This window comes from Typopeltis vanoorti, chromosome 4, assembly GCF_054136105.1.
Source record: "Typopeltis vanoorti isolate ZY-2024b chromosome 4, IOZ_Tvanoo_1.0, whole genome shotgun sequence".
In the NCBI taxonomy this organism is placed as follows: Eukaryota; Metazoa; Arthropoda; class Arachnida; order Uropygi; family Thelyphonidae; genus Typopeltis; species Typopeltis vanoorti.
Window position 1 is genome coordinate 16,401,670 of NC_143552.1, and position 12,554 is coordinate 16,414,223.

The 12,554-nt window shown below is 37.6% G+C and overlaps 1 protein-coding gene across 5 annotated transcripts in view; it reads right to left on the reverse strand.

Moving 5' to 3' along the window:
• Window positions 1–12,554, reverse strand: part of Myo61F (unconventional myosin 61F) — a 744,085-nt gene that overhangs the window by 591,489 nt on the left and 140,042 nt on the right. For all 5 annotated transcript variants that reach the window (XM_090391651.1, XM_090391648.1, XM_090391650.1 and 2 more), the window contains exon 3: window positions 1,129–1,244. In XM_090391651.1, coding sequence (XP_090247777.1) covers window positions 1,129–1,244 — 116 coding nt within the window. The remainder of the gene's footprint in view (window positions 1–1,128; window positions 1,245–12,554) is intronic.

The window sequence follows — 12,554 nt, forward strand, 5'->3', positions numbered from 1 at the left end:
GAGAATGCAAATTGCAGAGCCTAGTGGACAGAAGGAAGGGGTGGGAGGACATGATCGAGATATAAGTTGATAAGGGTAATTACCAGATTAATGTGGATGAGATTTTCCATAGAATGTCTCGAGACAGGGGGAGAACAAGAGGCCATCCCTGGAAGCTGTATAAGGCTGTGAGCAAGGAATAGATTTCTTGCTTGGGTGGGTGATTGGAATGCACTGCTGAAAGTGTGATAATTGCAAAGAGAGTGAATGCATTTCAGTCAAGGTATGATAAGCTGTGTGTGTGTGTGTATGTGAGTGGAATCTCTCACAATGAGTCTCATGACTCCAACTGAAGGTCTGATGATGATAATAATAATAATAGTAATAATATTTTGGCACTGTATTACCTGAAAAAGGCCCTCCCTTTTCTTGGACTCCCTGGAGAAGCCTGCTTAATAATGGTACCTTGAGCTAGATATCAAACATGGAAGATTTTTTTTTTAGTTCAAGCCACTTCATGCCTCCAGTAATCATGGGTGGTCTCACAACAAACAACAAAAATCATTTCCTATCTAAAAGACATTCACAAATATCCATGACACTGGAGAATTTTTATAAACATTCTAATGGACAAAGAATCAAAATGCCATCTCTCAACCAATGGTGTCAGCATTAGTTATTAATTCCAGCATGAATGGAATTAATCAATAATTTCACAATATTTCCCCTCAAGTTTCAATTTGACAAATAAATGTTGTTTCTTGTCAAAAATAAACAACTCAGCACTCAGGAAATTACCAAAACTCTAAAACCTAGGATGATACTAGCTGTGATGGCATAAGGAGCAGGTTCTCTGCATGAAGACTGGTTGATGAATGGATTGCAATGCTCAACACTGTGGTGAATGCAGATGCATTGAATGAATTTAAGGCATGGTTTGCAGCTTTGTGAATAGCAGTATTTGCCTCCAACAATGAGTCTTTTGAGTACATGGAGGTCTCATGTTAATAATAATAATACAGTACAATTGTTGGTTCTACACCCAAGTTTTAATCTCATACTAGTGTAATTATTTTTCATTACTATTACACATAAATTTATTTCTTTTGACATTTCAAACTATAATTGTATGTTGAAAACTACACTTACATATGTGGTGGAAGTTCATAAAAGTTAACATTCTGATACTGCTGTATATAACGCTTCCCATAAATATCAAGATTTCTATATGGATTTACAGATACCAGTACAGGACCTATGTATGTCTGAAAGAGGGGAAAAAATGTTATTCAAGAAAATATAATAATTTCTTCATCCACCTTCTGCAATTTTCAAATGATGACACACATAAAACATTTATTATACATAACACACACACATGCATGAGTGCACGTGAACGCATAGGAAGATACAGCTAGTAGAGATAAAGATATACATACATACATCTTTAAGGCCCACCTTTCCTAATTGGGTTGTGGGGGCAACAGCTGCAAGAGGAACTTCCAATGGTCACGATCCTCTGCAACCAAGCTCTGGTGTTCTGGTGGGATTCCCAAACATGTCCACCCAAGGTTTTGGATATAATCTATCCAGCGAGTCCTTGGCCTTCCACGTGGCCTCCCACCCTCTGGCTGGGCAAAGAGGGCCTGCTGGGGGAGCCTCTCTTGTGGCATTCTGACCAGGTGCCCGTACCAACGTAACTGTGATCTCTCAACACGGAGAAACAGCGGTTGAGTATTGAGGGTTTCCTGAATTGCAGAGCTTCTGACTCTGTCGGGTCTTGTCAGCCACGCAACCCCTCAAAGAAACCTCATTTCAGCTGCTTGGATTCATGCAGAAAATATATAATAACTTTATAAAATAAATAATTATATATATAATTTAAAAAATCACTAACAAGAATCCTTAATATTATCCAATATTAAGGAATCTACATAAAAAAAATTAGAATATATTATATAAGCCTCTGTAACTTAATCAGTATAAACGAAGCTCTTTGGTCAGAAAGACCTGGATTCGATTTCTGTCCATGACGTGAGGAACCTTTATCTGGTCTCTTTTGACTAAAGATGAGTTAACCGATCTCATATGGAGGTGAAGGGGTTTTTTCTCCCATAACTTGTTTTTTTTTATCCCTCAAAACAGGCAAACCAGTCCAATGAACACACATGGCTACAGTCAAACACTCATGGCAAGGAAAACAACAGGAAAACCACCTTTGTTCATAATCACCTCCCTAATAATTAACTGCAACCCTCTCAATAGAGAGGAGGCCACAGGATTAGGATAGTATATAATCTAATACAATAAGAAAGAAGTGATTGAAAGTACTGTGGATGATGAAGAGGTGACAGCAAGGAGAGAAATAGCACATTTATGCAAAGTTCTTCATATGACAAAATGTGAGGTAGAGTGACTGGAGAAACAATTGGTGTGTGGTACACAGCAGGAAGGAAAAAAAGAAAGAAAGAAAGAAAAAGAATGGGAAAAAAAGTAGTAAAGTACAAGAAATTGAAAGAAAGGAGAAGGAATTGTATGGAGATTTGATGATAACAATGGACTTAATGATAGTCTACTTAATGAAAAAACTGATAAAAGTACGCTTTCCAGGTATGAAGATCACAGATGTTAGTGAAGCTGTTAGTTTGCAGGGGGAGAAGTTTCCACCACGCTCACATTCAGATGGTACTTGCATCACCCTTCTCTACCAATTTCTGCATTGATGACCTAGGCAAAGTTCCCTCCACTCCACAAAGAATGGCTCCCTTCATGTTTCCCATAGTCTTCTGACAAAAGAAATCTGAAGAATCCTGAATAACCTGAACACAAACAAGGCATCTGGTCCTGATGGTGTCCCACCTATTGGCAGCTGCAAGTCAGTCCAAGAAGAGAAATCTGACTGTTTGGATATCTCAGTATTACTGAAGGTAAGGGGGAGGGAATGCAAGCTCTTTCTTGCGAGAGATCAGACAGAGCTCTATCCTATCAATCTATCTACTTCAATCTATCCTATTCAATTAGCATCTACCTGACAACGTGGAAAGAGGTCCACATCCAGCCCATCTGAAAGAAAGGTAATAAAAGTCAACCAACAAACTACCATCCAAATGCTCTCACATCTGTTCTTCTCTCAAAAATTATGGAGAAGGTCATCAACAACCAACTAAACAATGACCAGCAGTATGGATTCCACCACTCATGATGTACAGCTGATTTTCTTGCTTTCACCCCACCCACCACCTATGGACTCAGGTCATGGAGATATCTGGAGAAACTCACATGGTTGCCCTAGACATTTCAAAGGCATCTGATTGGGTTTGGCACAGGAACCTACTAACCAAACTGCCATCCTATGGTCTGCCTTCTTCACTCTGCAACTAGATTGCCAACTTTCTCACTGGTTGCTCACTACATGTCATGTTAGATGGTTACTCTCCTCAGATTTCCCGCAGGAGTACCCAGGGTTCTGTTCTTTCACCCACTCTCTTCCTCTTGTACATAAATGACCTGCTCTCACAGACTTCCAATGCTATCCATAGCTTTGCTGATGACAGTACACTCCATTCCTCCTTTTCATTCAACAAACCTGTTAATGCTCAAGTATTAGCATCCTCAAAATCTACCATGATCAGGGACCTGAACTCAGATCTCCTAGCTATATCCCAGTGGGGCAAGGACAACCTTGTAAACTTCAATGCTACTAAAACCCAGTTCTATCTGATCTCTCACAAGAAATAGCTTGCATTCCCTTCCCGTTACCTTCAGTAATACTGATATATCCAAACACAATCAGATTTCTATTCTTGGACTGACTTGCACCTCCAATCCTGGCACAACCACATTTCAACTATAGCTTCTACAGCTGCCAAAAAACTTGGTGTACTTTTTCGCACAAGAGACTACTTTGCACCTTCAAAGCTGATAACATTATACAAAACCCAAAACTGCCCAGCCATGGAATATTACTCCCATACAAGCCAACCTGGTTGGCCGAGTGGTTAGCGTATCAGCTCTCCAGCCAAAAGGCTGTGGGTTTGAATCCCACTGTGGGCATGGATGTTTATGATTGTCTGTAAAAATACTAGTGGTGGTGGTGGACAGTAGATTATTATTATTATTATTACATAACACCTCCAAGGAGTCCAAAGAGGACTCATTGAGGGAGGGCACCTACCCTACAACTCTGTCTCCACCAACTGCAACTACCTTCATCATCTACATGAACGGCATCTACTGCCAACCACCGCCACTAGTATTTTCACAGACAATCACAAACATCCATGCCCGTGGTGGGATTCGAACCCGCAGCCCTTTGGCTGGAGAGTGGATACACTAACCACTCGGTCAACCAGGATGGTGTTGGTGTAGATGATGCAGTTGGTGGATAAGGTTGGGTGGTGGAGATGGAGAGTTGTAGAGTAGGTGCCCTCGACTCCCTGGAGGTGTCAAATAATAATCGTAATATTTGGAGTGGTGCACCAAAATCCTCTCTAAAATTGCTTGATCCTATTGACCTATCCAGACTGCCTAATTAATGATCCCTCTCTCGCATTCAGTTTCTGCCTTGTGCCTCTTCCACAGATACTTTCCTGGACAGTGTTCTGCTGAACTGGCCACTATTATTCCTCCAGTCTGGAGAAATAATAAAATTAAATAAAAGAGCCAATGCCAACCAATACCCTTTTGCAGCTCATCTTAAAACTCACCAAACCAACTTCACTGCCTCCTCTTTTATTCCATCTACTTCTGTCCTTTGGAACAGTCTCCTCCACTCTACCTCCCTCAATGATTACAACCCTTAGCTGTTCAAGCAAAATGTGAACAGACTCCTCCTTTCTTCTATTCCTCTTGCCTACACACGACACTAGTGTGCTATAGGTCTTGTGGCCTTTCATGTGTGAATCAGATATATATAAAAAAATAATAATGAAATAATGGTTAACACTAGAACAAAACACTGAACAAAATATGAAGTAGAGGAAGATAAATTAGATGAAATTGCTGAAGAGCCAACAAAAGAATTCTCATTAAATGAACTTTTGATTTTCTTCCAACTGCTTCTGATTTTTTTTATGAACATTGATCCTAGCATTGAACAAAGCATTGTTCGGCATGCATTGCAAAATGCTATTCGATGTGACAAAATGAAGAAAAAAACCTGTTTATATAGTGTTTTTCCAAATGAAACTCGTGTTCAGTTATCAACAATAAAAATCTTCACTATTTTTTCGTTTTATTTTTATTATTATTATGCGACACCTCCAAGGACTCACAGAGGAAAGGTACTAACAATTCTTCATCTCCAGTACTTATTCCACCAACAACACAGAATGCTACTACCTTCATCAACACACAACACCGTCTACTACCTTCATCAACACACAACACCGTCTACTGCCTCCACCACCACTATCAGTAGTATTTTTATCTGTAAATTTAGTAGAAAAAAAAAACATGTAAAGATTCCTTTCATCACAACAAGAATCGAACTGGCCTTTTCCAATAAGAGGGTGAAATGTATGGTTCTTCTTCCAAATGTACTGCAGAGGCACTTAAATTCAATAAAAAGTTAAAACCACATAGAAAACTTCAAAAGAGAACAGCAGTCTTAAAGATCACCACTCAATTTTAATCCTTTTTAATTTTTCTATGTGCGTTAATTCGGTGAACTTGCAGTAAACAAATTATTTGTAATTATTATTATTATTAAAAATGCCAAGAAATTATATTCTTGGTTTAATCCTTTATCCAAGCATAAGTATACAAAGTTTGCACCGAGGCAACTGATGTGAAGTCATTAGCAGCCTCTATATAATAAAGCCCAGCCACAAAGATACTTCACGTGCAAACCTTGTTTGCTTACACTTAGATAAAGGATTCAACCAAGAATATAATTTCTTGGCATCTTTAATTTATAGCATAATGAAGTGAAAAACTTTCAAGATTTTTTTTTTTTTTTTCCCTACCAATACTGTATTTGTTTGGAGTGTATTATGCTATAACACATTATAATGTTTTAGCATGAAAACTTTTTCACCACCTATTAACAATGCTATAAAAGGTACTACCACGTTATGGTATGAGAGAAAATGCAAAGAGGCAAGATTATTATTACTTGTACAGGTACTCCCCATGGAGCCAAGACTCATTGTGGGAAACCAACGCTATCCATTAACACAATACCCATCATACATCTCCTTATTTATTCACTGTAGGGGCGGGCACTCACAAGAAGCCTCTGGCATTCCATGCATTCACCACGCTCTAAGTAAGAGTAACTTCCAAGTATGACTCCTTGTTTTCCCCCTACTCCCTATGTATTGAAATATTCTTTTATGTTAATCCTATAGAATCCCTTTAGTAACTTATAAGTTTCTATCATATCACCTCTCCTCCACCTGTCAGATAAACTGTGCAATCCACACACCCTCAATCTATCCTCACAGGGAACATTCCACAGACCTGTCAACAGCTTGGTCACTCATCTCTGAAAACGTTTTAGTTGTATGATTGAGAAAGATAATAAAGCATTATGCATTTTATGCTCTGAATCAGTTGTTCGTAGAACTTCTTCTGTAAAGAGACATTTTGAAACTGTTCATAAGAACTTAAGCAATAAAAGTGAGCAAGAACAAAGATAATTTCTCACAAACTGAGCAAGACAAAAAAACAGTCTGATTTCTGTTTATTTTAAGGTTTATTTTTTGTCTAGTTTTGAGGTTTCAAAAGTTATTGCCCCTCAGTGATGGGAAGTATATTAAAGAAGCACAGCTAGAATGTGCTTCTTTCCTTTTTGAAAATCTTTCAGAAAAGGTAAAAATTATTCAGCACATTAAAGAATTGTCTGTAAGTAGAAAAACAATTAAGGATAGGATACTTAAGTTGGAAAGGAATACAGCAGAATAATTAACAAAATATTTGGCTTCATGTAAGTTCTTTTCTATTTGTGTTGATGAGAGCAAAGACATTACATCATCAGCTAGGCTACCAATCTTTGCTTGATTTTGTAGGGTTGATGAAGTATGCAAAGAGATGATTAACTTTGTAACACTACCTGAGCATACCACTAGGATTGAAATATGTAAAGAAGTTATGAAGAAATTCTCTATTTCGCAAACTGATATTTCAAAAGTGGTATCCGTTACAACTGATGGTGCACCCAGCATGACTGGTAAGGAAGCAGGATTTGTAAATCTGTTTACAAAACATGTCGTTCATCCAATGATAGATTTTCATTGCATCATACATGAGGAGACTTTATGTACAAAAGCTGGCAAAGGAACTTCAAGAAGTGATGCAAACAATAAGGTTGTTAATTACATTTCTGCACGTGCTTTGAATAAAAGACAATTTCAGAATCCATTGAATGAGGTGGATTTGGTGTACAAAGGACTAATAATGTATAACAATGTTCGTTGGCTTAGTTGAGGTCTTGTTCTGAAACGATTTGTTGAATGCCTGGATGAAATAAATTTCTTTTTGACTAATCAACAAACTTCTTACATTGTGTGGGTTTGTAAAGTAATGTTTTTTGCGAACATTTAAATGACTTGTACCTTAAACTACATGGCTCTGGAAACTAGCAAGTTTCCAAAATATGTTGAAAAAACTTGAAAAAAAACTTATGTCTGATTGATCTTTATAAAAAACAAAAAAAAAAAAATTCAGAATTATTTACTCTTTTGATGATGTTAAAAATTGCATCTTTAAATTGTGTGGCTTTTATATAACAACTAGAATTACACTTAAAGGCAAATAAAAAATATCCACACTATCAACAGGGTAGAAGGACTTTTAGATAAACATTCCGTCACTAATTATTGCATTCATTCAATCTTATGACTTACAATAATCACAATATTCTTTGATTTTACCATTCTGGTGTGATTTTTGATTATTTGTAAAGGTTCTCCCAATACTTAAAAGACACTAAATAATAATATGTTCCCCAATATTTCAGTTGGCATGTGAGAAAATTTTGCATCAAAGATCTGGTGATTTTGGTACACACACTTAAAAAGGTTACCCACCCTCTTCTCTAGGCTCTGCCTTGTAATGTTTTAATTATGACTATCTTTTGTAATGGATGGTAGTGTAAAGTAGCATGTAGGAATCTCCTAGTTGTGAATGGTTTTCTTCTTCTGACACTTTGAGAGAAAGATGTCTGTCGTGTATTATTCTTTCTAGTTTTTTTTTTTTTCATTGATTAATAGTCACTCCTCTCTGATTCCTCTCCACCTGATCCCCAAAACACCTAAGTGATTTTGATTCAAGATGTGGTTGAATCATAGCTTTATAAAGAAGGATAATAACCTTCCTATCTTTACTTATCAATGTGTTCAACAGCAAAGTATTTTGCTATGAGCTATTTTGCTAACTTTTGTTACCCTCAATAAGTCCAATGACTTGCAAGACAATTATTATTATTATATGGGCATTCTCCATGAAGCCAAAAATGCATATCAAGGAGACTCACGCAAACCATTATTCACACAATACCTATCATACCTCTCTTTAAACACATTCACTGTCAGGGCACTCACAACTAATTCTGTAACCCATTCCACTACTCCAAGCAAAAAATCTAGTCAACACTCTCTTACAGACCACATTCCTACCAAATTTCCAGGTGTGAATGACCCTTTTTCTCCCTACTCATTGTGTATTTAAAAATTTCTTTTGCATCAATTTTATAGAATTCCTTTAGTAACTTATAAGTTTCTATCATGTTTTCTCTCTTCCACCTGTTAACTAACCTCTGCAACCCACGCACCTTCAATCTATCCTCATAGGCAGCATTCTACAGACTTGTTACCAGCTTCGTCACTCCTCTCTGAATCCTCTCCACCTGATCCCCAAAACACCCAAGTGACCAAAACTGTTTGCAGTAGTCAAGATGTGATTGAATCATAGCTTTATAAAAAAGGATAATAACCTTCCTATCTTTACTTGTCAATGTGTTCAACAGTGAAGTAATCATATGAGTCATTTTGCTAACTTTTGTTATTTGAATTCTGAATTTCAAATATCTTTCCATCATCACACCCTCCAAATTCCCTAACCTCAATTTTCTGCAATTCAACACATCAATATGATATAAAATACATAATCATTTCATCTTGAAGTGCATTACTTGCATTTTGCAATATTAAATTAACAACAATTATTGACTGCTCACAATACCAATTTAATTGAATCATCCTGATCTACATCATCTTTATCATCTGTTATATTGCCTTCCACAATTTTGCATCACCAGCAAACAACTGACTATTCTCCCTTAAACCATTCCCTATATCATTAAAATACCAATTAAAGCACACTAGTACAGAGCCCCAAGGCAATCCATTAGTCACCTTCATTCTCCTAGATTCCACTCTCCCATAAGCTAAACCCATGTCTGTCAGCAACCCACCTATCCATCCCACCGACTTCAGATCCATTCCCATTTGCTAAAATTTTATAATAGTTTTCCCATTTGTATTCTGTCAAATGTCTCTGTAAAGACCAGCAGAATAGCAGAATCACAGTGTGGCCATTTCCCTAATTCAGTATTCAGCCTGGCGCTATTATGAAATGTGAGTAAATCACAAAAGCAGGACCTACCTTTTTAAAAGCCATACCTCCAAATATATGGTTATTGTATTCCTATCCATCCATTGCTGAATTTCCTGTTACCTTTTACCAACTTTTACAATACTTTAACCACCACCACTGCTGAGAAATCAACTTCTGTCTTCTAATAACCTTTATATAATGGAACTACCCTACTCATTATCCACTCCTGGAACCTCACTAGAGCTAAGATTTAGATTAAACAACTTCATTAGAAGCAATGCTAATTCTCTTGCATATTCACATAGCACACTGTCCAACATAACATCAAGCCCCACTGATGTATTCCCACTGATATTTTCCAATATGCTGAGTACCTCTTCATCTACATCAATTCTCATATCAGTGTGTCATATCAGCAAATGCATGATATGCATTTGCTGATCTCTAATTGGATGAAAATATCCCTGCAAAGTTTTTGGATATACTCTGGCCTGCTTATCTAATTTTTTATCATAATGTGATTTAGCCTTTTTTAATGTACTGGTCACATTTCTTGCTTGTACATTGTGCTTCTCATGAGTATGCTGATCACCTTTTTTTTTTATATTCCTTCCATTATGTTTTTGTTTTTTTCCAGCTCGTTTTATATATCTCTACTCATCCACTTAGCCTTCACTTGGTTCATCCTCTCTGACTGTGGGGATATGCAGTCTGATACTGCTTCTCTCAAACAATCTCTGATCACGCCTCCAATTCACTACTCACATTCTTCTCTTGTAGCTTCTTAAGCCATGGCACTGCTCCAAGCTTCCATCTATGTATGTCATAATTACTAGCTTTATACTTTTACATAAACCCTTTCTTGACAGAGAATTCCACATATTGAGCAACCTACCAGTACAAGACTGCATGGTCACTTCCCCATTCAGAAATAAAGTTGCTATTGTAGTTATGGATATCTCTCCATAACTACAATAATTACCTGAAACTGCATATGCTGTTTCAGGTAATTATTCCATAGTAACTGTATAAATTCCATTTCCATCTCGGCATGCGTGCTTCCCTATTCCCAATCGATACCCCATAATTGAAGTCCACCAGTGAGGACTTGGCCTGCATGCATTGTATTAATCTGCAATGCATGCCACTCACATCTTTCTCTGGACCCCCAGACTTATAGTAGCAATCAACAATATATTTTGTCCTATTGGCCTCTCTCTCTTGCACCAGATAGTCTCAAATGAACCATCGTCCTCAGATCTTCACTCCTCTGGTTCCTCAGCTATCCTTAGTAATATCACTCCTCCTGTCTCATTCTCTCTATCCTCTCTGAAAACAGAAAATCCTTTGTCTATCCCTGTAACGATAGTGTTTTCTGTCAACTAGTTCTTACTGATGCAAAAATAATTTTGGGCCGAGTTGAGCTGACTGATGTCAAAAACTCCCCTCCTTAATTTCTGCTACCTCTGGCATTTGTGCATTTGAATTTCCACATCCTGTTGTACCCACAGTTGCCCTTGCATAATATCATTACCAAGCCGTTCAATGTGAAACTGCATTCTGCATCACAATCATTTCTGCACACACAGACATTTATCTCAGGGGTGGCTGAATCCACACCTGACTGAATCCTTGCTGGTACTTCTAGTTTATATGGTTTTGCACTTTGAGCCTCTCACTAAACAACACTCTCCCCAAACATCTAACTGCAAAACTGCTCAAGTCTATCAGGCATATACACGTTCTTTCATACATCAAGTTCATTCCATACCTCTATAAACTACACGTCATTCCTCCTGTAAAATCTTCTCGTTGATTCATTAGCAACCATTCAGTCATTAATTCAGTCTATCATGCTGAGCCAGCAGACTCACTCTTCTTGTTCACTTCCATCAGAAACTCTTTAACAGCTTCTCTCATTGCATGTTTTTCACCTTTCAAATCATTCAGGCCAGCAAAAACAATCAGTTCATTCACTTCTCTTCTGTTCTCCACAAATTAACAGCTTCACTAACATCCTTAATCTTTTCACCTTGGAAACATGCTTTCATCTCTTTCACAAGAGGTACCTCTGATCAATCTCCATACAATACCTTCTCCTTACTTCCAGTTTCTTGCACTTTTATACTTTTCCCATTCACTTTTTCTTTCATTCATTCATTCTCTCTCTCTCTCTCTCTCTCTCTCTCTCCCCTGCTGTGCCACACACACACACACACCAATCTTTTCTCCAGTCACTCGAGGTCATGTTTTGTCCTGCAAAGGACTTCACGTATGCACTCTTCTCGTCACTCTCACTTCTGTAAAATCTTGTATAGAATAAAAATAGATATATTTTTTTCTATGTCGATTTTACATGGGCAATTAAATTACATAAATTACTTGTAATTAACTGAATGTATAACTCGCTTTACTGTATTAAATCTGGTAACAAATTGTTAGAATATTTAATAAGAACCACTAGAATTATAACAAAATTTAAGCTCAGACAGGATTAGGCAAATAGACCTAAGGTTAGCGACAATCACGAAGGTCACTGGATTATGAGTTTTCCTGCCAAAACCCAGTGATAGCGTGGGTGACAGAGGAACCCTCCAGTAAATCTGGGGGACTTAATTTGAAGAAGGGCCAAGGTTTGGGAGAATGACATAAAAGGCAGAGATCGAGGGGCTAAAGGGCCTCTCGTTTCATAGTTTTATTCGTGTGCCAAGTTTTTTCTGAAGACGGAGAGAATCGCATTCCACGAAGAGCAGTTCCGACGAAGATGGGAAGTTTGATAGCAGCAGAGACGGTCCTTTTGAGATGCCCTACCATATGATTCTTCGATGATCTACGTGTGTGCTATATTATCGCAGTCGTAACCTAGTGCCCGATCAGAAATTTTTCTGGGAAGAAGCGGAACGTGCCCGTAAGCCTTTAGGATCTAGGACTGTGTAATGAACTGGCAAGATTGTAAGTAAAAATGATTTATGTAATTTCCTAGATTGTGAAGTTCAAACGTCGAATGTTGGTTCGGT